The sequence below is a fragment of the Pogonomyrmex barbatus genome, unplaced genomic scaffold, assembly GCF_055798465.1.
Source record: "Pogonomyrmex barbatus isolate J1 unplaced genomic scaffold, ASM5579846v1 scaffold5, whole genome shotgun sequence".
In the NCBI taxonomy this organism is placed as follows: Eukaryota; Metazoa; Arthropoda; class Insecta; order Hymenoptera; family Formicidae; genus Pogonomyrmex; species Pogonomyrmex barbatus.
In genome coordinates this window covers 4,608,187-4,633,341 of record NW_028297149.1, presented here as the reverse complement: position 1 = coordinate 4,633,341, position 25,155 = coordinate 4,608,187, and the positions used below count along the sequence as shown (strand labels likewise).

The following is a 25,155-nucleotide window of genomic DNA, read 5'->3' as shown; positions in this document are numbered from 1 at the left end:
TTCTAGGAGATTCTGCAAACATATTCCAATGATTAACTTAGGTATCATTTTTCATCCAAAGATAGTCAAAATTTAACATTCTCTTTTGTGATTATCTGAAAATTATGTATTTTTATGTAAAATTAATCGATGAATCCAAAAATGGTAATATTGGTAATATAAAGGGTAATGATAATATAAATGGCAATATAAAACGATAAAACAAAAAATGCTAAAAAAAAAACACTTTTGATAAAACATCATTCAAATTTTTCCTTCTTTTCACTTTTCTATGATTTTTTTGTGATTGTTAATAAATGAATGTTAATAAAAAAATTTTTTCCTTTTCACTTTTCTACGATTTTTTTGTGAATGTTAATAAAAAAAATGTGATTTTCGAAATACGAATTCACTGCGTGAATGGTTTGAAAGCGTAAATAAATCGCACACGTAACAAAAATTATGATTTGCATTATATTTTTCTTTTCTTTCTTTTTTTTTTAAGTTTTATTTTATTTCAGCAAATATTTTGTTTTGCTTTTATTTTACATGCTAAATGTAAATTGAATAAACTATCAAACCGCGAAATGTCAAGCTACTGTTTAAATATTAAAATGCACTCTCATGATGTAATGACTCATTCACAAAGAAACTTGTAAAAAACAGAAAAATTTGAGCGATGTTCGATAAAATGCATTTTTTCACCATTTTGTTCTGCTCTATTCGTTTTAATTTTATCATGTTCAGATTCAGCGATTAATTTTATATGAAAATGTATGATTTTTAGGCAGTCACAAAATTTTATCTTGTACTGCGACCGAAATAACTTAATAATTGTAAACTTCAAATATAATAAAAAACATATATAAAACGTAATGAAACACGTAATGAAACGAATGATATATAATAAAACGTAAATAACTTGATCTCACGGAACGAAAAGTATTTCTATGATTTTGTCTCTACTTTTACAGATTTGTCGATGTTTTCATATGAAAAAAAATATGAAAAAAAAAATTTTCTTGTTATATGGTGTAATATATAGATTAGACTTAAACTGTATAATATAGTTTATTTTTTATTTATTTTCAGGATCGATCAGATTATACGATACGACGACAATTGGTACAAAATATATTGCGAGAAAAAGGCCAAACATTAGTCATAAAATTATTATACGCTTCAGTGTTTGATTTATCTTCTTATATGCTGTCCGATGTGGCGGATGTCATTATAGAACTTACCCGAAGTGACACAGACGTAAGATATATTTTATTATAGCTTCTGTCCTATACATTCTGTGTTTTATATATAGAGAAATTATATATCATATTTTCTATTAGCTCATGTCAAAATGGTTGGAAGAAGCTATCAAGACAATGCCATCACAAAATGCAGGTGGAGCTCCTACAGCAACACCTGAGCAATTACTCGAATTTCACAGTACAGTCACGAGGTACGTAACATACAACTTTATATTGATTGAAACATAAATAATATTGGAAAAGTTCATAATAATAATTTTATAAAAAAGTCAAACGATATTTATATCTAATAGATATTGCTAAGAACTCTTTTAAGTAATTCGACAAATATTTAATTATATCTTTCTTGTGTTTTTTTATATTTAGGTCAGAAACACCGAAAACCGTCACAAGTGCTCTACGAAATTTTGCGCGCTTGTATCGCTAATGCATTTTAATGTATATTTACTTTATTAAATTCCTTAAAAATTATTCATAAGATTTTCCAGCGAATTTCGATTATTTCGAAACAATAAAATTTGACATGGTGAGTCTCGATGGTGTACAAATGTATTAGGAAAACATCAAGATATTAAGATTTTTTTATGTTTTTACTATCTATAGTTATGTTTGCAAATAGCATATATATATATATATTTATATTGTATATAATGTACTTGGATAAAGATTTGTTTTACAAATATGTATCAATATTCTTTATTTTTCTTTATACGTTTATTTTTATTAATTTTTTTTTTCTTAATTTCACATGCGCACGTGTGTGTGTGTGTGTGTGTGTGTGTGTGTGTGTGTGTGTGTGTGTGTGTGTGTGTGTGTGTGTGTGTGTGTGTGTGTGTGTGTGTGTGTGTGTGTACACATTATATATATACATATATGTTTATACATATTATAAATATGGTTATAATATCTAATGATAGATATAAATATTGATGTGAAAAAGAACATTTTTTTTAATTTAATATATTAAAGAACTTTAAGAGCAATTTTAAATATAGTAGAAATTAAATACTTTTTGCAGACATACTATAAATAGTAAACTTGTAGTCTCTGAAAATTATATATATATATATATATATATATATATATATATATATATGTATTTATTAAATATTTTATTTATAAATCTAAATTTTTTAAAAATATTTTAAAATATTTCAAACGCTACTTGAATATAATTACATTTATTCAGTGCAGAAAATTGATTAAATTTTTAAGATATGGACATAATAGCATTTGTTTAATTGAACATGCGAAGACCACACCTGAAAGCTAAAATTATCCTTAATTAAGAATTTATATATAAACATACAAATATCTAATGTATTCAAAAGTAATATGAATTATGATAAATTATGTGTACAAGGAAGAAATTCTAAGTGCAAAAATTATCATATCGGATGTTACCAGCCGTTACTCTTTAATTAATGTTGTAAAACATTATATATAATTAGATGTATATTTTTAAATTGAACAATAATTGCTATCTATTCGATTTTGTAAAACTAGTTGATTTCCAATCTGTATATTGTAGTATCATAGCAAAGAAAATTTTCTCACAATTGTATACGTGAATGTAATTATTCGAATTACGTAATTACATCGGTGGCAAACTTTAGAAATTTGTACACATTTTTCCATGTTTACATATATCTCTAACGAGTATATATTTTAAGTATAGTCTACTTAACGATCGTAACGTAATAACGAATATAACTATAACGAGAATTTTGCTGTGTAACGTAATAACGAGTATAACTAACGAGAATTTTGCTGTGTTACTGCAATAAGTTCGCAAAGAATGGTAAAATTTAAATATTCAACTGCAAACGAGTATAAAATTCAGCTTGATGTTGAATTTACTGTTTAAATGAGAATTTATTGTACAGATAGAATTTACATACAATAACTATAAGATACCGCTTTTCTTCGTGGAAAATACGTTAATGTACAGAACGCAAATGTTTATGATTAAGAATAAGGAACGATGAGAGAAACGAGATATTTGTATTGTATGTACTACATCACATACGATATAACACATCGATATTAAAGCTCGTTCAACCTCGACGGTATTCTCACGAGTACCGTTCGACGTAGCATTTACACCGAGCGCTAATCATTTCTTCATTTTGTTCATTTTGCTCATTAGTGTTCATAATTTGTTTCATAATAACGGTAATCTCTCGAAGAAATCTCGAATAAAATATTTTTTACCGAAATATTTCAATCTCTTTTCAGTTGTACTCAGAAAGTTTCAATGATATTTTTGGGGGGAAAAAAAAAGGAAAAATAAATAGAGAAAAGATATTATTCGTTGTCGCCATTAGATCAGTCGATCGAGTGATGCGATAATGTACTGATTGCGGATTGCAGGGGATGTGACGGGGGAACAAAAAAATCTGTTCTTAAAGCCGCCAGCTGGGCGATGCACCGTTCGCTCAAGCGGCGCGTTCTCGGTCGCAAGGTGAGCCGGAAATATTTGAGTTGCCGAGGGGAGAACGGCAAACGCGTGCAGGTGCCGCGCGTCCGATGGCTTTCTTTTCGCGAGGTGATCAGTTATTACCATGCCGACACGTATCTTATCTCCAAAATATATACGCAAAACTCCCTCCCCCGAAAAATATATGCAAGTCTCTAAGTCTCGTTTCGTCTCGAGCGAGCGAGCGCGTCTATTTTAATTAATAAAAATTCTAGAAACGCAAACTGTTAACGAGCACTACTCTGTCGATTCGAGATCTTTCTCTCACAATATCGTGATTTCGTTTAGGCAAATTCGCTTAGGAATTCTCGTTTAAGGGCATCGCCTTATTTTACGTTTCTCTACGATTGTTCGCAGAGCAGGTAAGTCGTGGCTGGGAACTGAGACGTGTCCTTCCCGGAAAAACCAGGTCTGAACGATGCCTGGTTGTACATATCCGATTTAGGATATCGAGTAAAAAGCGACCGCTTTGAGAGACCCTAGTGGATCCGGCGTGACAATCGGATCCGCAAGTTTGAATACCGCATCCTCTCCGTCCGCAGGACATTGCTGGCGGTCTCGGCGCTTGAGTCATCGACTCAGATCGCATTATGACTCAGACGCGGACGGGCGTTATTGGCTAAGGAATTGGTTTCTAACAAAGGAATGTTGTTGCAAGCGGCCGAGCAGCCGAGCGCTGTCGCGTCTGTCGTCTTCGCGCCGCTTTCTCCGCTCGCCGAGTCGCTCGAGCGAGTAATTACGAGCCTTGGATGATTACAAACTTTCCGATCTTTTCCAGCATATCGTTCATGTTTCTTAGGATATTATCACGGAAGTAACCATGGAAACTCGTCAATAAATTTATTTGTTCGAAATTAATTTTATGACCTCGCGCAAACGCATCGCGAATGAAATTTGATAGCAATGGATTCTGATGCGTTTCGTTCCTGATCTTTTAAGGTACACCTGCGATGAAGAAGCAAAATTAGAAAAATTTTGTAGTACAAAACTAATCGCCATGAAGCTTGATACAGATATAGTATGTACATACAAGGTAAAATATGAAGAAATCTAACCAAAATCGAAAGGTTAAAAGAGAAGATCCTGGTCAAAAACCAGAAAATGAGTATGCTGAGTCATGTGACGGCAGTGCCCATTTGTCACTCATACAATCTCACTTTGGAAATAGAATACCATTCTTCGCGAATGATCCACTAAATAACCTTTGGCGATTGGCAGACTAAATATGTGCGAGATAATCTTCATTCAATTACTATAATTGATTCATCACATTCCCATTATCGATCTTCTGTTGCACCAAAAAGTTTTCTTCAGAGATCGATCACTTCGAAGTTTTCAGTTTCCTCAGTATCTTCATATTTTCTTCGCTCTCCAAGCCTATGAGAATTATACAAAAATGGACATCGACAAAATCGAAGAAAATGGATAAAACCTTGCCAATCACTAATCATTCATTTTATCAAAGTGTATGAACTAGACACACTTTCCATTCATATAGATGGCAAAGTTACAGTGCGATTTATGAGGAGTCGAATTTACGAACAATGCTATTTTATTATTAACAATGCTATTTGCCAAAATGAGATTGTATGAGTGGCAAGTCCGTTTTCTGATTTTGGATCGATTTATTTAGCGATTCGATTTTGATTAGATTTCTTCATATTTTATTATACTACTCTTTTATTACATATTTTACTACACTACTACATATTTACATACTCTAATTATTATATATTTTACTTCATACTATACCTGTATCAAGTTTCATGATTTGATAGCAACGGGTTCTGATGCGTTTTATTCCTGAGATACACCTGCAATGAAGAAGTATGTAAAATTGGGAAAATTTTGTGGTAGTACAAAACCAATCGTCATGAAGCTTGATACAGATATAGTATGTACAAAGTAAAATGTGAAGAATTCTAACCAAAATCGAACAACTAAAAGAGAAGATTCCGGTCAGAAAACCCGAAAATGAATACGTTGAGTCATGGTGCTAGTGCCCATTTGCCACTCATACAATTTCACTTTGGACTTAGGATTTTTTTATACCACAAAATTTTCCCAATTTTACCTACTCTTTTTACTCAATCGCCAGAACTCTCATCCCGCTTGTTCTGACGCGTTAGACTAATCGCGAGTTCTCGCGTGCGTATCAACGTACGATTATTCACGTCGACACATCGACAAGTATTTCGAAGTAACGTTCCAGACCGACGTCCACGCGTGCGTCACGCGGCCGTGGACGGATATCACATTCGCTCGAAACACGTGTGCGTGTGTCATCGTCGACGTCGTCTATCAATAAAAGGCCCGACTTGCGGGCATTGACGGTCGGAACGTACATATATATCGACAAATCGTCTTGCGTTAACATTACCGCAATACCATTCATGGCTTTCCACGATGCGAACGCACGCATTGCGTGCTGCGATGTCCAACGAGAGAGAAAGAGAAAAGGAGGGAAAAAAGAGAGAGGACAAGAAAAACGGGAGGATAGGTAAGCAGTTAGCGAGAAAATATTTTTCTGGAATATTCAACCGCTTCGAAGAGCCGTGACTTCACCAACATGCAATATTCCGTCTTGAAAGGGTCGGACGTTCACAAAAAAGAAAAGAGAAACAAGAAGAAGAATGCGAACTGTACTCTCAGGCGGTCTGCAAATTCTGCACAAAAACGGACAAAAGCCCGGCTTATATCCTTAGCGGCACGTGGAAAAGCGTTGTCTACCTGCGTCTTCAATATAAGCTTTTCCATCTTTCTGTCTCCACGATGCGGTCGTAGACTTTACGAAAGTAGAATATACTTGGAAGAGAAAATATATGTATACTGCAGGTTATTCGATGTTCGTCAAATGAATTCCTAATAACGATAAACTCATCATGCGTTTTCTATATAATATTGCAAACTAATATCGAAATCACGTAAAATTACGGTCATTAGGTCGAGGTCACCAACGAGTGATAATGAGACATTATCTTTTGGCTTCAACAGCGGGAGAAAGAAAAAAGAATTACGTTGCTCCCGCATAACTATAAATAAATACCGTTGTCATTTCGCCTGTGAAGCGGAATGCTACATCTCTTCTACACTTTCCGCATCTATATCCGTCGGGTGACCATAGAACGAGTACAGTAGCGAAGAGAGAGAGAGAGAGAGAGAGAGAGAGAGAGAGAGAGAGAGAGAAAACGTGAGCCTTCCTCGTCGTTGTTAATGCAAGCAATTATTTTTCGTGAGCTCGACACGTTCGTAATCTCTCCTGTACGCAACGACCGTACCAGGAAGAATTAAGATCTGCCAGGTGCCAATTCTTCTCTCTCCTCTTCCTTCTTCTTCTTCTTCTTCTTTCAAGCCTCTCTCCCTCTCACCATTTGTGCTTCCGACCGATACTCGAAGCAATTTTGCAGAAGAGACCCGGAGCCCTCCCAAGTGTTCGGTTTTCTGCACAAAGGAGCGACCCCGTTACATTCCCTTCGAAGCCGCGAACGCGTCTTCAGTGATTCTCGTTCCGAAGTCCTTTTGTTTTTTCGCTGGTACTGGAAGACCGAGTGCGATCGTGTATCATTCGACTAATTGATCGGTTTAACCAATTATGTATGCCCTCCGTTAATTAAATCGCCGTAATATTCGCATCTCAATGCCGGTTGCAAATGACTCACGACGATGAATCGTTGACATGTCGCTGACGTGTCGTGTATCGAAGTGTCGTTCCTCCACTCGTTAGCTAATTAATCATTAATACTAATATATCTATGAATAAACTAGATAATGATCACAGCTTCAAGCTACGAAGAATGTTTAAAGTCAGGTTTATTGTCCTTTCATTAGTATTTTTTTATTATAAAAATTAGAAATTTATATTGTTTATTATTATAAGTAATATAAATTTTTCTTTATTATTTTATTTGAATTTAATCATATTTTTAGGCTATTGCACGATGAAAAAGCGATCCAGAATTAAAGTTAAAAGGCGTGGCCTTAGATAGTCCTTCTTGCAGATATTACTGTAGATATAGACTATGGATCGTACACAATCTTAAGATGATGCTCCAATTAAAGCATATGTGAGACAGAGTTAAAGATAACAGCCTCGTGCCGAAGATAGTTTTATGATGTGTAATTAACGGGCAATACTCGAATCATTAAATTTAGATAACGCCATTATCCTAGAATACTTGACTTTTATCGCGCGTATCCAGGATGCTCTGATAAATTAGATCGAATCCTATCCCCGACAGCTTTGTCCAGCGTCTCGATTCATGATGTATCGTGACGAAAGAGATAAAAGCTTGAATTGTACCGATTGAAGAATTCTAAGATATCGTCTGTGTGTAATTTTCTACGGGATAAAATACTTGGAACATTTACGTTAATCGCGACCAAGTACTTCGTTATTGAACTCAGCGGACAGGTGATAAAATAATAGACGGAGGAAGGGGAAGGCACGTTGTCGTTGTGTGAAGGTTAAACCACGTCCTCCTCGCGCGAGATCATTTCTCTGAAGGACCTGGGCTTCTCGGAATTTGCCCGACTGCGACACGGCTTGAGATTGCCGCTGGCTGGTTGGATGGTAGGATGGCAGAATGGCAGGATAGCTAGCTGGCTGGCTAGATGCACCCTCTCGCATCGATGCCGGCTGCCGGCAGGCAGGCAACGCCGCGTTGCCGGGCAACCAGACGGCCAGACTGCCGTCTGCCGATCGGTCGGGGTGCGCGGGAGACCACGCGCGCGCCAGACGGGGGAGGTAAAGAGAAAGACGGAGAGGGACCAGAGGGCAGAAGGGCCGCAGAGAGGGGCGACGGCAACAGCGGCAGCGGTAGTACGGAATAGGGACGGGTGAGAAGGGCGCGTCGGAGGGGCAACCCCTCACGCGGCACTCCGAGCGCACACAATGAGGGTTGCGCTGATAGATTGCACAGTGGTGGGAGCAAATGCAGTGCGACGTCGGTGTCGCAGGGTCGGGCCGCCAGAGGGTGCACACAAGGAAAAAATGAATATTCGCCAAAATGATTTCGGAACCGGCGACTACTATGAGCGAATTGTTTTTTCCGGCGGGAATAATCGATGGCCCTTGTCGACGTCGCGTCGCTTTCGACTCTTTTTTTTTTTATATCGCTTTTATTTCGTCGATAGCGTTGTAACCAAATTGCTCGTCCAATACCGCGAACCGGTCTCCAGCCGGATTTACGAGAATGGATTGGCCGGACCGAGTTTCGCTAGTTTGCGGTTTCTGCTGCGGATTATTGCAACACTAAGATGGAAAAATAGATTGCGGGGAGATATGTCACGTGCTTCACTTCTCACTTTTCCCCCTCCTCGTGTCAAGATTACGGAATCATTGTAATTTTTTATTTATGTGGATAATTAAACGAAAAACTACAAAAAAAGAAATAATTGTTTGTCAATTTATTAATAGCAACTAGGGAAATCGATCAGCAGGCCATTGGGAGTGGATTAATTAAATATGGAAATTAAATTCAGTGCGTCGAATATTAATCGTAATTCGAAAGAACGGATATGCAATCTGATTTTGCAAATTATCAAGGCTATTATATATACATATGCATATATATATATATATATATATATATATATATATATATATTTAAACATACACATGCGGCTAAAATTATTATGCAGAAAAAAAAACACAGTATAAAGCAAATGAAGCAATCAAATTTCAAGAAACTGGTTTTTCAGGACAAAAGTATTCAAAGATATGTCATCATTTCTATTATCTATTTTACATTAGTATAAACAAGAAATATGTCCTTTTCACTTGCGACTTTTTCCAAACAAAAATAGAAAAATAATCGTTTTCACTGTTCGAAACTCCTGTATTCCTTCGTCGAGCCGTCAATTATCGACGTACATGGTCTCTTTCTCTTTATTCAATGCTAAACATTGTTTATGGCGACGCTTTGTGCGTTGCCTGCGGCAGTTCCGCGCTTTGAGCGACGAGATATCGCGAACGCGGAATGCAATGCGGCAGCAACGACGACGGTGGCAGCGATGGCGGCAATGGCGAATAATAAATAAAGACGAAAGGCGTATCCCCTTAAACGAGCGGTCGGGCGGCCCATGCGGTTGCGCCGTCCCTGGCCGACGACGTCGCGGTGTCGGACTGGAGAGGGCCGCCAGGGACGCGAGGGGGAAACTGACGGTCGTCGACGGGGTGTCAGGGGCGGCCGAGCCAGACGAGGCGAGGTCAGTTATCCGCCACGCCCGACGTCGACGTCGTCGCTCCAGTGCGGCGCATTGCATTTTCGGCGGTTCCGCGCCGCGCCGCGCTGCCTGCGTATCGTCGCATTGCCAGCGTTCTCGTTTTTTTCTCATCCAACCTCCCTCCTCTAAGGTCACCACCCCCGCATTCGCTCCCTCGCTCGCACAATCTCTTTCTCTCTCTATCTCTCTCTTTCTCTCGCTGTCGATCTTTCCCTCTTTCCCTCTTTCCCGTTATTTTCCGATTACCGGACTTTGTCTTTTTGTTTTACTTTTCCCGACTTTCTTCTCTACTTCTTTCCTTTTTTTCTTTTTGATGATTTAATTTTAAAGTTTCTTTATGATTGTTATTACATCATTAGGTGGATTGCCTTTTATATGGCCGTAACTGCTTCTGACTGATCGTCTTGTAATTGGATGCTGGAGAGCGAAATTAATCCATATAAATCGAACACTTATCACGTTGAGCAACAAATATATTTTCAATTGATATTGCATTTCACAATTGTTAAATTAATTTTGCGGGCAATATTAATCAAAGTAATTCCCGACAATCGCTTGTAATGTTCGCCAAGTTGACTTAAATTTTTACAAAAAATTAGCTTCGTTTTTCAAGCTACATAAATTGTACATTCTATCAGGTATATCCTTGAGAATTTTAAGTTAAGAATTTTAAGTTACCATGTTCGCTTACGTATTTCGTTTCTTCGTGTATCTCCTTTCGTGTCCCAGGAAAATCTTTTCCAGAGTGCAATAAATGTCTCCCTCTTTCTCTCCCACCCATGTAACACGATTTGCAGACTTTTCCGAGCACATCGTCTGCCATGACGTGTCCAAACCGCTCGCGCCAGCCGGTCGTTGTTTGCGACCCTGGTGAACGGAATCCGCGCCGGGATGACCATAGTCCATCCGTCTATCCGTCCACATTCGTTCGTACGAGAGAACCGATATTTTCGATTCCGAGTGCGCACTCTTCTCTCGACGGTAATTCCTCTCCCATGCACACATGTATGTCCGACGCGACTCGACGAGGATCAGAAACGACTTCTCTCATCGAGCCGCCCACGAACGCGCGCGCGCGCGCCCGCGCGCGTACCTACGATCAATGTCGAGGTGTATCTATATGGTGGAAGGGAAAGGGTAACGCACCGTTTTAGATGCGATTGTAGATGTGCGCCTCCCTAATTTTCCATACGTTCGAAAATGAATGGATAATGGGCTTAGGCGGATGTGGCATGTCCGTGCGAATTCGATTTCCTTTTCGCGTTATCCAATGTTGATGAGAAAATTAATTTTTCTTACATCGGAATTGCATTTAACTGTGCGAGTTATTCGACTATTACTTCGGTCTTTCGTGGAAAGTAATGTACGGTTTAAGACACTACAACTTATATTGGCCATCATTCAGTGTATCAGAAGCGTAACCGAAGAGTAGTGCGGCTAAAAGCCTCCGATATTACTTGCGCGTATATATAGCCGCTCGGTATTTCCATTCTTCGTTTTTATCTTCGAGTTCTGTCTATGTCCTTTTGGAAATCTACCGCAACGTGTCACAGCAGTATCGATTCGCCGCGCACGTTTCTCTTTATCGCGCGCGACGTCTCTGCAGCGCATGCTGTACAAGGCTTGTGTGCACCGGCTGCGCAGAAGACTAGGTGCTAAGACACCCAGCTAATGGCCAATACAATAATATAGGAACGTTTAAAATAGAATAGAATATATCTATCTATATATATTTATTTATTTATTTATTTATTTCTCTTCGGCTTACAATGTTAAGAAGACATTCAATTATGCACACACATTAATATCACTACTATTATCTAATTTTCAATAAATAATAATTAATTTATTTAATTAATAATTAAAAATAATAAATAATTCCTAATATTATCTTTGATTCTTTTTACTTATACTTACATACTGAAATGCCTAATCTATCCACATCTATCCATATCTATCCACATTTGTGTCTGTGTGTGAGTGCGCGCGCGCGCATATATGACGTATGATTTTTATTACCGTTTTATACAAATCAATCATACCATATAATCATAACATATGTTTGCAAAAGTTTTATTAATGAAGTACAATATTTTCCTTCCATGGAAATTTTTCAAATTATACAACTTTAGTTCGGTTAGATCTAATGAAATAGCAAAGAGAATCCAAAAAGTAATTCCTTTTGAATTCCCAAATTATGAAATGTATCCTTCTCCCATTCCATTTCTAATCTAAAAATGTCATTTCTAATCTAAAAACGTTCATAAAAGTTCCACAGGTTTTCACTTTTATGTCATCAATTCTGAGTTCTTCTTTCAGATACAAAAGGAAATCTTTTTATAGTCTATAAGAATTCGTAATAAAATTGAAATAGTTTTTAGATAACGAATAACCAACGAATAACCAACGATATATCTTTCAGAGAAATATCAGATTCCTAAATTAATGTTACACAGAACAAAACTGAACTGTCAAAATATTTTATTTTATCCCGAAAACCAATTTTATGGGTTTACCTTCAAGGCATCATCAGAGATACCAGAATGAAATCTTAGGGCATTACTTCATCATTATTTCATTAGAACACGATTAAAAAATCTCATAATGTTGCACCTTTTATCCTATTCTGTATGGTTTTTAGTTAAGAAATGGAACTCAGCTGCGTCCATCTATCGACGGTGCCACGTATTACTCGCAGGTAAGCGAGTCTTCTCGAACTCATCACAAATAAGAAACTTGTTTCAGAGCAACTTGGATTCACAAAAGTCAAAATGTATACTTCTATAGAATCCTTTTTGAATTATCGGAAAAAATTTTTTGGAATTCATAATATCATCTGTGCTATTTGACAAGAGATTTCGAGATCAGATCACAAATCAATACCTTAACTTGTTATTGAATAAAAAACATGATGCTCACCTCTGGTCATCGTCTCAGACCCGTCTGCAGGATCACTCGAGGACTCCGTCAGGGTCGTTCCGAAGAGCGAGCATCGTCTCGTGTCGCGATCGCAATATGCACTTGAGACGTTTGAGAGAGAGAGAGAGAGAGAGAGAGAGAGAAAGAGAGAGAGAGAGAGAGAGAGAGAGAGAGAGAGAGAGAGAATGCGCTAATGAGACAAAAGAAGGCGAGTTCGCGAGACGACGTTTTACCATAAGAAGAAAAAAATTTGGTTTGACCGAAGCTACAGATGACGCAGAATCTTTTCAACAACGTCGCGTGTGACGAAAGATTAAAAACTTCTAGCACAAAATTGCACATCGAACGCAAGTAAACTGAGCGAGGGATCTGAGTCATCGCTCGGCGATCATTAAACATCGAGTTGCACAGGTTTTATCGCTTGCAGATGTTTTTATGCACGGCATAACGATGTAAGTACGAAAACGTTAAACAGCCCACTCGACATCACTGCTCCGACAGTACGCTTCGAGTTCTTTCTTCGCAGCGGAAGCCATAATCGTGTCCACGATCGCTCGAGCGACACACGGTTTGATTCTTTAGACGCATTAATTCCAGTTATAGGGCTTAGAGAGACGTGCATTCTTTTTTTACAAAACGTTTCCTTTTCTCCACTCGGAATAAAGACGAATCGTCGATATGAAGAAAAGCGGGCGAGGAGTGAAAGGTTATAGGTAAAAAAAGTGAGAATTAATATCATGAATCGTGAGGCATCCTCGGCACAGAACTCGTAGAAAGTTCGCGTGGAAGAGGATGACGAGCCCTACAGACGACGAGCAATAAAAATCGTCGCCGGGTAAGTCTGGTCAGTCGCCCTCTCAGCAGGGAACTCGGGTCGATCCTGGGGAAACTCTAGGCCGAATCCCAATCTTTCGCTATATGCACTTACCCTCTCTCTCTTTCTATATATATATATATATATATATATATATATATATATATATATATGAGCTTTCTTTTCTTTTCCTCCGTGGAATTGGTCCTGAAAAGAGCCTTAGAGACCTTCGCGAAAACATCAGTCGATTCTTCTTGACTTGCTCGACGGCATTCCCAAGTTCCTCTAAATATTTTATTCGCTAAAATTTTGCATGATGCGCGCCGATGCATTTTCTCGCATTCCGTTACGGAAGAGAGGAGTTCCGTGTATTCGCATGCTAGCTGTCATAAATGCCATAACATTTATCGAATATATTTCGCTAAACGCAAGCGCGAGCCGTGAATTTTGCAATTTATTATGGCATTTCTAGTGCAATGAAAAGTACACCCGAGACCCGTAACGAATCTTGAAAAAAAAAATGGCCATACGTACATTGCGATCTTGTCCGTATAAAAAAAATTGGCGCAACAAAGCGACATCAATGAATGCTGGCCTGCCGAGAATTTCTTTCATTTCCAACGGCGTGTAATTATAGACTTTCAAGGACGCCAGACGCATCGAAATTAACATGTGGGAATTCTCGCGATTCTTGTCTTTGTTGCGATAAATTTGCCAAGTAATGTCGGTTTTCCTCTGTCGGTTTTCGCGGCGTTTAAAGCTCGTCACGCGTCTAAAATAGCGCAAATGTCTTCGCGATGAGATATTAATGTGCTCCTAATTCGCGAATCGTATTCGTTGGAATAACATTGTTAGCCATGCTTTATGTTGGAGATCAAATTAACGACAAGGTTTTGATTACGATAATTCGATTGTTTCTAAATTATTTGCCCTTTTCTCTTTCAATTGACAACATAAATGGATACTGGCATCATAACATAATCAAGAGAATTTTGACTTTAAATGCGTTAAGCAAACATGCGACGCGAGAACAACGTCACATATTTCGGTAACACATTTCACTTTGTGTTTTTCTATACGATTACAGTTTGTTCACGTTAATGGCAACACGCTCGCTCGCGAGAGGAGGATGTGCGCACGTGGCGCACACGTCTCTTTATTTCGCAGTGCGCGTACCGGCTGCGTGTGCGAACGTCGGAAGGGAGCGTTCCCGACGACGACGATAACGTTTCACACACCGACCGCGACGCAAAGGCGAATGCGCGAGGTTCAAAGGCAAACGCGGTCATTACGCTCAGCTGCACGACAAATTAAGCGGACAAAGGTCCGCGTACTTGACTTTGAATTCCATCACCGACTATTACGAAAATGATCGTCAATGGTGCACTTTAAACGCTCGCGTTGCCTCCTTCTCTTCGTCTTTCTTTTTTTTTTCGCGACTCGCTCTCTCGGGCTTTGTCCACCGACGTATAAAAGCGCGTAGCACTTATTATTTTCGATTAACATTTTGATCTGGTCGTTCAACCGTCGTCCATTGAAAATCACCATGAACTTTCCAAATAACCTATATAAAATTATTCATAATAAAACCTCTCTCTATAAAAAAAATATATTATAAAAAAAATATAATAAAATAAAATAAATCTGAAAAATTTCAAGATAGATATATCAACATCTATCGTTTTACATGAGATGAAAAAAATATGCCAGCTAAAAACGTATGTACAAATATGTGTATACGTGTGCGCACGCGCGCGCGCGCGCGCGCGCGCGCGTGTGTGTGTGTGTGTGTGTGTGTTGGACTGGATTTAGAATTTTAATAAAGTACGTTCGCCAGTACTTCCGAGCGTGAGTGTGGTGAAACGCTATAATTAGACGGTACGGGCATGGGTGATCGATGGGTACGAGTCTGCGGATGGTAAAGCATCCCCCCCCTACTTATCCCCGCCTTCATCCATCCGATGGATGGTCGGTCCAACAACCACCCGGCCCTCACCGCATCTCCCATCTGCCTCGGTACGTTATTGGCACCGGCTGATATGGCCGATGCGAATTTGCTATAGCCATCCTGAGGGAGAGGCGAGAGCGAAAAATGCAGGAAGGGCGGGGGAGATGTGCGGCGGAATCGGACGGACAGTCGTTTTATACGTTATGCCCATATGCGCGCCGCAAAAAACTTCATGAAATATAAAAGATATAAATATACTTTATATCGAAAATACACGCACAGTCTAACAGTATTGATGACAAAAAAATAATAAAAAAATGATGACGTGTAAAAAAAAGAAAGCTAACGTCATTGGAAAATGATCTTATTTATCCTATACAAGGATACGATCTATTTCAAACATTTAAATAGCAGTCTGAAAACTCTATACTGCAAAACCCAAATTTTTTTGTCTGAATTTTCTCGGCGACTGAAATCTACTTGGGTTAACTCGAGTTTATTGAAGTTTTATATCAACATATGTTCGAGATAATTTATTTTATTAAAGTAATTCTATATCTGTCTTATCTTTTATTTAATGTAAAATTTTACATGAATCGAATATTCTCACTTTCATCATCGTAATTAATAATCAATGTATGACACACTTACTTATTAAAACGAGATTTATTTTCGATGTGTGTCAATGTTTAATATATATATATATCCATCTCGATATATATATATATATATATATATCAAAGTTGCCGAGCAAATCGAATGATGAGCAGCTGAGTGAACAGCGAGATCGGGCGCTTATGCAACTCCGAATTGAGTCGTTGAGATTTGCGGCAAGAGATAGGGCCCAAACGAGAGTTAAGGGCTGCAAGCAGATGCTCGAGTACCTTGCTTCGCTGCGCATTAGCATTTGATACACCTGGTAATACCGAGCGAATAATCAGCCAATCTGGTCGCAAGGTTTACACTTCGCCGCTTACCGTCTAATCGATAAGGCGATTCTCTCGAAAGCATTCTGTGAATGCGAGTCAGTCGCGCGAAAGTCGAGTTCGAGAATCGTTCATCGAGAATGCGTCCCAAAATCTAAGTCCCCGAATAGTTTAGAACGGTAGAACACAAGTCAAGATTGTTCTCGAACTTGTCTCCTTCGGATTAATACTTGAATAATTCGTTTCCATGATGACGTCGGCAGTTTAGCGGGGAATTAGCGTTACCTTCTGGTGATTTTCGTCATTACCTTTCGTCATTTTTAAATCTAACATCTAACGAAGGTTCATCAAGAAAATCTTAGATCGGCCCTGCGACGCGACATAGCGCGGAAGTACGGTCCGCGTTTGATCGGTCGCCAGGTCGGTTGCCCGATATAAAATTTCCATTTGGGTCGACGGCCCAATAGTGTGTTGATTATCGATCGCATGCGGCACACCGCATGGCGGTTCAAACATGCGGGGCTATAGTATACACGATCTGCAAATTAGTTGAGGTTGGTACAAGATTTCTCCAAAGGATAGTCGAGAAAGGATCTGTACTAAATTCGTTTTCTCATTTCTTCTTACACAACTTTTAAACTGACAAGATAAAAAGAAGACATAAATATTTTTAGTCTAATGCCCTATATCTGATTATTATTATCGTCATTGTATGGACTTCCTAGTTACTCCGTTTGCTTGTGCAACCATCCTTGTTCTACCCTAATCTCAATCACGATTCGCGTGATATAGTTCTAGATCGGATATAGCTCGCGTGGATGTATACGAGTCGGCGAGTGTTTTGCAGCATTAAAATTTCAAAAGTGCGGCACTTGTACGTACGTACACACACACACACACACACACACACACACACACACACACACACACGCGCGCGCGCGCACATACGGATATATAAATAGCCAAGCACTTCCAGGATGCGCATCGGAGCAGGGGGTAACGCCTTTGGCATTTTTCAATGGACTTGTTAGAGGCGGTCGCTTCTCATTACTCGCTGATAAGGGCTTGCCGCTTAGCTGCGCGACGCCTCGTTTCATTTCGCTCGCTATCCGCGATCGCCGAGAATTTTACGGGATAGATAGGGCACGCGGGGCGCGCGCGTCGCACCGCGTCCCCCCCCCCCCCGCGACGCGATGCAATTGGTCAATCGCTCGTGCAGGCATGGCTGCTATATCTCCTCCGCCACTTCTATCTGATATCGAGACTCAACGTGCGTTACGTGGATTCGATATGGTTTTTCCTCTTGCATCGAATTATCGAACACTTCCCGTCTTATCTCAGCAGAAAACGATAGAGACTCATCGCTCCGTTTCTTTCTTTTCTATCCTATTCTATTTTTTTCAGTTTATTTAAATAAATTTTCCTTTATTTAAATTTGATCGATTTTATGTAACTAGTGAAAGAAGTAAAAATATAATAAGGAAGAAAAGCGATATTTATATTTATATTTTATTTATTCTTTTAATATATTAGAGAACTGCGCGACACAAGTCAGTTATTGCGATGACGCGTAATTGATGAGCGATATCATGTACAAACATAATTACGCTAGACATCAAATGCGATGGATTATACGACAATAAGCAAACCTCAGCAGCAGAAGCGACGGTAAACGAGTTACTTATTCGATTCGATTTATTGATCAGATGAAGGATTTAATCTCTTTTTCCTCATTTTTTTTCTCTCTTTTTGTGTCCTTGTTCTCTCATTTTTTTTACCATTGCTACATAATCTCTTCGATGTACAATCGTCTCTCTCTGTCTCATCCCTCCACTGTTAGTCATATTCTGTTCGTCATATTCTGTCTTACTCTATTTCTTAATCTGTCTTTTCCTTTTCCTATCTTCTCTCCTATCGCTCTGCTATAAACTGGTCACATTCTGGTATAGGTTTTTTCTATTTAACCTCTCTATTTAACATCTTCGCAATTTTGCCATCATGATTCACACATTAAAATATTTTAATTTCTTAAATTGTAAGATCCACCCGGTTAGAAAACCCTGAACAAAATTATGCGCGAAATCCATCATTTCTCTGTCCCTTTTCTCTCTTTCCTCTGTGCGTTCCTTATCTCTGACAATTTTACAAACATCGCGCAACGAACAATTTTGTATATTATATATTCGGATCACCATTAAATTTCCATTAACGAGCGATGTGCTCGAGAATTTAATTTCGCGTCATTGTGGCTGTTCGAACTCGTTAAATACTATCAATTCTCTGTGATTCGAAACAGAGTCCCAATTACGTCATACCTAAATGCTTCATGCGAGCACTATATTCACTATGAGATATCGGACTAAATTTCTAGACTCGTACGCCTTTTTTCATCGATCGGATTTCTGTATCGATCGCGTGAGGACTTTTGATTTCCCTGGAGCGTCTCCGACATTTGGGAAATTTGCCGCTGACGTTTCCCTTACTTTTCTCATTCATCTTCGTACGAAATGTCATTTTTTTCTCAAAATATATTTTATATCATACAAGACTATATCATTGTTTTTTTGATGGATAAAAATCCATTTTTTAACGAAATTGAGGTTATATATATATATATATATATATATATATATATATATATATCTTTTTTAAGTTAATTTTTTATCATCAGCTTCCTGGTTTTGTCAAGTTTTTTTCAAATATCAATTCAATTCGTATAAAGAGATCTCAAATCTCTGCACGGGTGATAACAACGGACTAAAGAGAAATAAGCGAGAAGGATGCGTGTGGCTGTCGTGTTCCGCGCTATCTCTTTCGTAAGTCATTGACGTGCCTTTTAACTGGTCTCCTCGGGCCGTGTTACGGCACGGAAGCACGTAACGGTTCGGATATCGGGTCCATATGTATACGAACAAGCTACGGTCGCGAGAGACGGTAATATGTAAGTGGAATATGCGCTTCCGCGCGATATTTTTATTATCGCCGTCGTTCGCGCGTCTCACGTGAAATACTTAAACTTTTTTTACCGTAAGTAGTTGTGTCTTGTAGAAGGCAGTGTAACAGACATACGCGAATGGTTGAAGAGGGAACGAAGGAAGCTACGTCGTCCATTACACCGCGAAACGTAGCGACTTCCGTCGTCGATTTGGCAGTGATTAAACGATTTAGTGCACTCGTGCCTCGAGCATTTTTGAAGCATGATTTCCTCCTTCTCCCTCCGGGAGAGTGGTGAATTTATTTGATCGTCGGTAATTCCGTTCCGCGTGCAAATATACGGAGAGGTCGAATATCTTGTTAAAGCCGAGTGAAGCGAGCCAATAGCGAGCGCGATCGAAAGAATCTTCTTTGTGCCCGGCCACTCTCGGATGCATAACTAAAATCGTCAAGAGTTTATCGGCCGTCTTGTTAACGGACGGCCTGACGCGACTCTACGGATCGGAAGGGGACCGACGTTCTTGGCTCCAAATGCAGCCGCTTAAAGTACCCCCTCCCCCCCCCCCCCGCCTCTCTCCTCCGCCACCCCAATACCCTTTGACGTCGAGTGCCTTTATAACGTTCCTCGCATATTATTAGTCGCATTTGCATTCGACTTTGTCTCGTACTTCGCCCGTTCTCTCTCTTTCCCTCTCTCTCTCTCTCTCTCTCTCTCTCTCTCTCTCTTTCTCTCATTTTCTCTTTCACTCGCTCTCCGCTGCATCGTTTCCCGATGAGAGGAGAATCCTTTTACGCGTCCTCGTCCTCTCCCCCGGGATATCGATTACGAAAACGTGTCACTCTGCTTTCACGAATGTTGGAATTTGCAGCGAGCAGGACACGAAGGTGGCGCCAGGATGCCAGCCTGTAGTTGCACAAGATCATGTAATAACGGGCAATGTTGCATGCGCGATCTCTGGGTACGTACTTGTATACTCATATGAGAAGATCGGCATGTCGACTGTCAAGATGCGATTCGTGCGGATTACGTAAGGCAGCTCGTAAAGTCACATTGAAAGAAAGCAGGGGCTGAATTATGTACTTAATATAAGAATCGCTCATATTATAAGAGTCCCGATAAAACACGTGAAAGAAAATGCGATATAAATCTAGGATACCTACCTATATATTTGACATTTTCTCTTCTTACGTCATTTCGAATCTACAAAATATCACAAAAATTATTTTCTGATACAGTAAAAGATATATTAATAGACAATCGAAAAATATTTCCGTCACATACGCTGTATTTGTGTGTGCACTTTAATATTCTATTAATTCTATATTTTAATTTTTTCATAAAGGCATAATTCTGATCGCGAGCTTTCTGTTCATCCCTCAGACTACGCGAGAATTAACGAAGGCGCATAAAATCGATGCTGCACGGAGGAATGTAACTTTTCTCGTACATTGCGATCCAATGATAACATGTTACTTATTACTATTATCGATGCCATTTCTCACGCACGAGCTCTATATTTGTCCGCGACTATCAATAGTCCAAGAGAGAATGAGAAGCAGAGAGAGATTTGTGAAGGAAATGTTATAGTAAAAATTACAATAAAGTTTTTATCCTGAAATATGCGGGCATTACATGTATATAATAACAAAAATTATGATATTTTTATTAAAACATATATCAAGCATGTTTTATATTTTAGCAAAGAATTATTATAATATTCGTATATTTTAATATAGAATTACCAAATTCGATTACGATGAGTAACAGCTGCTTTTATAGGAGACACGTTATACTGAAACTCACAATAACGATACAATAATTTTTAGTAACAAAAAAATCGAGACTAGATACGGTAAGTATTGTTACATGTACATCGTAAATTCTTGGATGTTGCAGTTTAAAATATACGTATATAACTCTATGTAACTCTATGCAACGTATATTATAATTTTACCAGCGTGATTAGTGAAAATACGCATACAGTTTTCTTGTCAATTTTCATGATAATAAATATTAGGCCAGCTTTATGACAAAATGTTATGAAATGGAATATATTTTTCGGGTAATTCATATTATAATATTCTCTCCAGGTACATCGTGTCCCACTTATACTTTTATCACCACGCTATTCGTGCCGCCGACATGCGGGTAGGTCATTAAACTCGCGTTTAATTATTGCACTTTTCAAGCGTAGACAGGCGCGAAGAACCGCGGATGTTTTTGCGAAATCGTTACCCATTATTTTATGATCGTTGTTCGTCTTCACAGAGAGGCCACGATTCGCATGTATCAAATCCAACGCTGGGAACTTCGCGAGAAACTCCCGACGAGAAACGTTTACGAGAATCGCGCGCGTTTCTTCGCGAACTTTTCATCTAAAATTACACTACGCTTCCGACGACTCGCGGGAGCCGCCGGCAGCCGCATAAAATTTATTCATATCGGACGGGCGTGAACCAACTTTTGTTCCCTCGAGAGATACCATCATTCTCTCGATTGTCGATAAAAGTCTCGTTTCTTCGGTTTTAACGTCGACATGTCACTGTGTCGACATCGGCTGGATACGTTTATTATCTTGTTATCATTAATAATTAATTATATTATTTATTTATTAGATAGAGATAATTTATTACTTCAATTTCGTAGCCGAAAAGGGGACTTGGTTCACAAACACTTCCCCTTTCCTTAATCACGCTTATTCATCCATAATTAATTATATTTATTATATCAATTACTCATATCATTTTCATCAGAATCACGATTCGATGGAGACCGGAAGACTCATCGATTCATCTCGCAAAAAACTGCACGCCCCTCCTTCGTCATATTCGATTCTCTCACGTTTCTCCGTCTTCCTCTTTGTGCCTGCGATACAATCTTCCTCCTCGCCGACTCTGTTGCCCTATCTTCATTTATACTTCCGTCCAGCCGAATTTCACATCCACGGTTTCGCCAAGGTGGCGGGGCAGCTCGGCGGTCTTTAGCGTGGACTGCAGAAAATTTCGGTCGCGTCGCGGTCGGTGGCCTCGCGGCGCGTATTCACGCACACGAAAGCTAGGTATACACACACGTCCATGTACCGTGCCGTGCCGTACCATACCGCGTCTGTACCTACTATCGGCGCGCTCGCCCACTCGCGCGCGTTAGTATGTATACGTATCTATACGTACATATCTATGTGCATGTATGCACGCATTCATGCATACGTGCGTGCATGTATGTGTAAGATAAGGGATCGACCGCGGCGGCGGTGCGATTCCGGCAGGAATTCCCGATGAGATGGGCGGAAAGTACAAAGCTCCAGGACGCGCCTCGCCGTCTCTGTCTCTCTCACTCTCTCTCCCTCCCTCTCTCTTTCTTTCTCGCGCTCTCCGCTTCCGGCCGAATTCGGGCAGCTCCGGATCGGCCTCGTGCGCGGCCGGCCGGCCGGTCTGTCTGCCTGCCTGCTTGCCTGGCTGCTCGGCTGCTTGCCGGCCGGCCGGCGCGGCGTGGACTTCAGCGCGGCTCGCCGTAACGACCGACGTAGCGCGGAACGGTTAGTAGCGGCGCGCGCCACCACGGACTGGTGGAGTTTTGTGAGCTCGTGCAACTTGCCGTTCGGCCAGTTCGTCGCCGGCAGTTCGTGAGAAGAGGTATTCTCCGCGCTTTCTCCGCCCGAATCTCTGAAGCTCGCTTGCGCTCGCTCCAACGCGCGGCGCATATCGGGCGACCATCACGCGCCGGGCCTCCTCGTTCCGCTCGCCGATCTTCTCGGCTCATCCAAATTTGCTTTGTTTCTCTCCCTCTTCCGTCTCGATTCTTTCCTTCTCTCTGTCCTCTCTTTCTCTATCTTTCTCTCTCTATCTCTTTTTATTGTCTTCTGTATACACACATATATATATATATATATATTTATATATATATATATATATATATTTATTTGTTTTTTCTGTATTCTCTTCCGTCCCCGCGATTTCCTCGAGCTCGTCGGACGTGCCTCGGAGCTGGGGAATATCCAGGGTCAGCTGTTTCACGAGGGTCGTAAGTGTGCGGCATGGATATCTGCCGGCCGGTTTGTACACGTATATAGAATTTATGTACGTATACATACACGTAGCACATACAACCGAGGTATGCGTTGCGTAAAAAAACGCGTAAAATTCGCAAGTGTTGGTGACGTGTTAAAACGCGGCCATTTGCACTGGTCCCATCGCGAGAAAGAAAAAGATAGCGAAAATGAGGAGAGAGAGAGAGAGAGAGAGAGAGAGAGAGAGAGAGAGAGAGAGAGAGAGAGAAATGGAGGCTCCTTTCCACCAACGTATTAATTCGCTCGACTCGCGAACTTGGCGAACTCCAAATGAGACGACAGGAAAAGGTGTTTGCACGATCTTTGCGATCAAACGCGATTTCTGAATCATGATGATCACGTCAGAGATCGATCGCCGAGCGCAAATTATGTCGCGTGAAGGAGGAGACACGTTCCACGTATTTCTTTTCCCTCTGCGAAAGACTCGGGAGATCGCGCCGACACGATGGATCTTTCTCTCTCTCTCTCTCTCTCTCTCTCTCTCTCTCTCTTCGTGCGACGGTGAGAGGCGCATCACTCGTGCGACGGAAGGGAGGGAGCAGAGCGACTGGCGCGGGGGCGGTGGCGGAGGCGCGGGCGCGGGCGCGACAAGGCGATAGGAAGTCGTTGCTGAGACGGCGGCGAGGTAACGTCGCGTCGCTCGAGCAAACCTCGGAATTCTCAAAAGTTTCGACTGTCACGCGGTGCGCCGGCTTTCTCTCTCTCTCTCTCTCTCTCTATCTATCTATCTATCTATCTATCTCTCTCTATCTCTTTATTTTTCATCCCTGCCCTCTTTCTTCTTTAATTCAACCAGGAGCAAACGGGATAGAGAGAAAAAAGGAGTAGGATGAAGGCGAACGCGCCTACGAGTGACACTAAACAAGTGACGTCGATCGAGGCGAGATCGATCGACGAGAGGACGAGAGGAACAGAAAGAGAAAGAGAAAGAGAGAGGGAGAGAGAAAGAGCGAAGAAGGCGGACAGACCCCGGCAGTGCGCGCCGCCCGCCGCCCGGCATAACCTCGCGGATCGACGTGACGCGAGCACGTGCGCATCGGCTTCCAGGTAAGTGCTTTACGCGATGATATTGATTGCGCTTACCTTGCAACGTGCTCTGCGACGGTGCATTACAGCGTCGACGGAGACGTTGAGGACGTTATCGACGCATCCCGTCGTCGCGGGGCAGCGTATGGAGGATATACGCGAGAGGCGACCGGTCGATGCGAATTTTCTTTTCGCGAATCGCATTATTCCCTTTCTCTTCTCCTCCCCCTCTCGACCACTTTGATTCTCGCCAAGTATCTTCTCGATGCCTCAAAATGGAGTAGCGCAATCTTATCTCTGCTTCTTGTTTCGTCGCATCATTAAGACCTTGGTCGTGGCGTAATGGCGAAAATTTGCAAGCCTGTTAGCACTCGCGTATGTAACGGTATTTGGTAAAGCGCGAGCGATCTCGTTTCCGCGTACTTTCCGCATCCTCTCGCATATGTCGTAATATTTGCGTCGACGACGTAGAACGAGCGAGAGAGAGAGAGAGAGAGAGAGAGAGAGAGAGAGAGAGAGAGAGAGAGAGAGAGAGAGAGAGAGAGAGAGAGAGAGAGAGAGAGAGAGCGAGCG

General features: G+C 40.5%; 2 protein-coding genes and 1 long non-coding RNA gene across 8 annotated transcripts in view; 1 reads left to right on the top strand and 2 right to left on the bottom strand.

Annotated features, from left to right (window-relative positions):
- Tnpo-SR (transportin 3) overlaps positions 1 to 1,926 on the top strand; it is an 8,057-nt gene extending 6,131 nt beyond the window's left edge. For both annotated transcript variants that reach the window (XM_011649047.3, XM_089082035.1), the window contains 3 exons: positions 1,072 to 1,239; positions 1,323 to 1,435; positions 1,611 to 1,926. In XM_011649047.3, coding sequence (XP_011647349.2) covers positions 1,072 to 1,239; positions 1,323 to 1,435; positions 1,611 to 1,671 — 342 coding nt within the window. In that variant the 3' untranslated portion in view covers positions 1,672 to 1,926. The remainder of the gene's footprint in view (positions 1 to 1,071; positions 1,240 to 1,322; positions 1,436 to 1,610) is intronic.
- Positions 1 to 25,155, bottom strand: part of LOC148935383 (uncharacterized) — a 26,283-nt gene extending 1,128 nt beyond the window's left edge. Inside the window, exon 1 of the long non-coding RNA XR_016140494.1 lies at positions 24,640 to 25,155. This is a non-coding gene — a long non-coding RNA (uncharacterized LOC148935383). The remainder of the gene's footprint in view (positions 1 to 24,639) is intronic.
- Positions 2,373 to 11,590, bottom strand: LOC105433638 (uncharacterized). Of its 5 annotated transcripts, none has more exons than XR_016140492.1 (4): positions 10,640 to 11,586; positions 5,651 to 10,365; positions 5,476 to 5,537; positions 2,373 to 4,668 (listed from the first exon to the last, which is right to left on the bottom strand). XR_016140492.1 is itself a non-coding variant. In XM_089082043.1 (3 exons), the coding sequence occupies exons 1-3, from the start codon at positions 10,951 to 10,953 to the stop codon at positions 5,045 to 5,047; spliced, it is 432 nt and encodes a 143-aa protein (XP_088938169.1). In that variant the 5' UTR covers positions 10,954 to 11,056; the 3' UTR covers positions 2,406 to 5,044. The 5 variants fall into 5 exon arrangements, 2 of the variants coding, with proteins under 2 accessions (XP_088938169.1, XP_088938170.1); XR_016140491.1 differs by lacking the exon at positions 2,373 to 4,668 and adding an exon at positions 5,086 to 5,100 and having other exon boundaries at positions 10,640 to 11,587; XM_089082043.1 differs by lacking the exon at positions 5,651 to 10,365 and having other exon boundaries at positions 2,406 to 5,100; positions 10,640 to 11,056.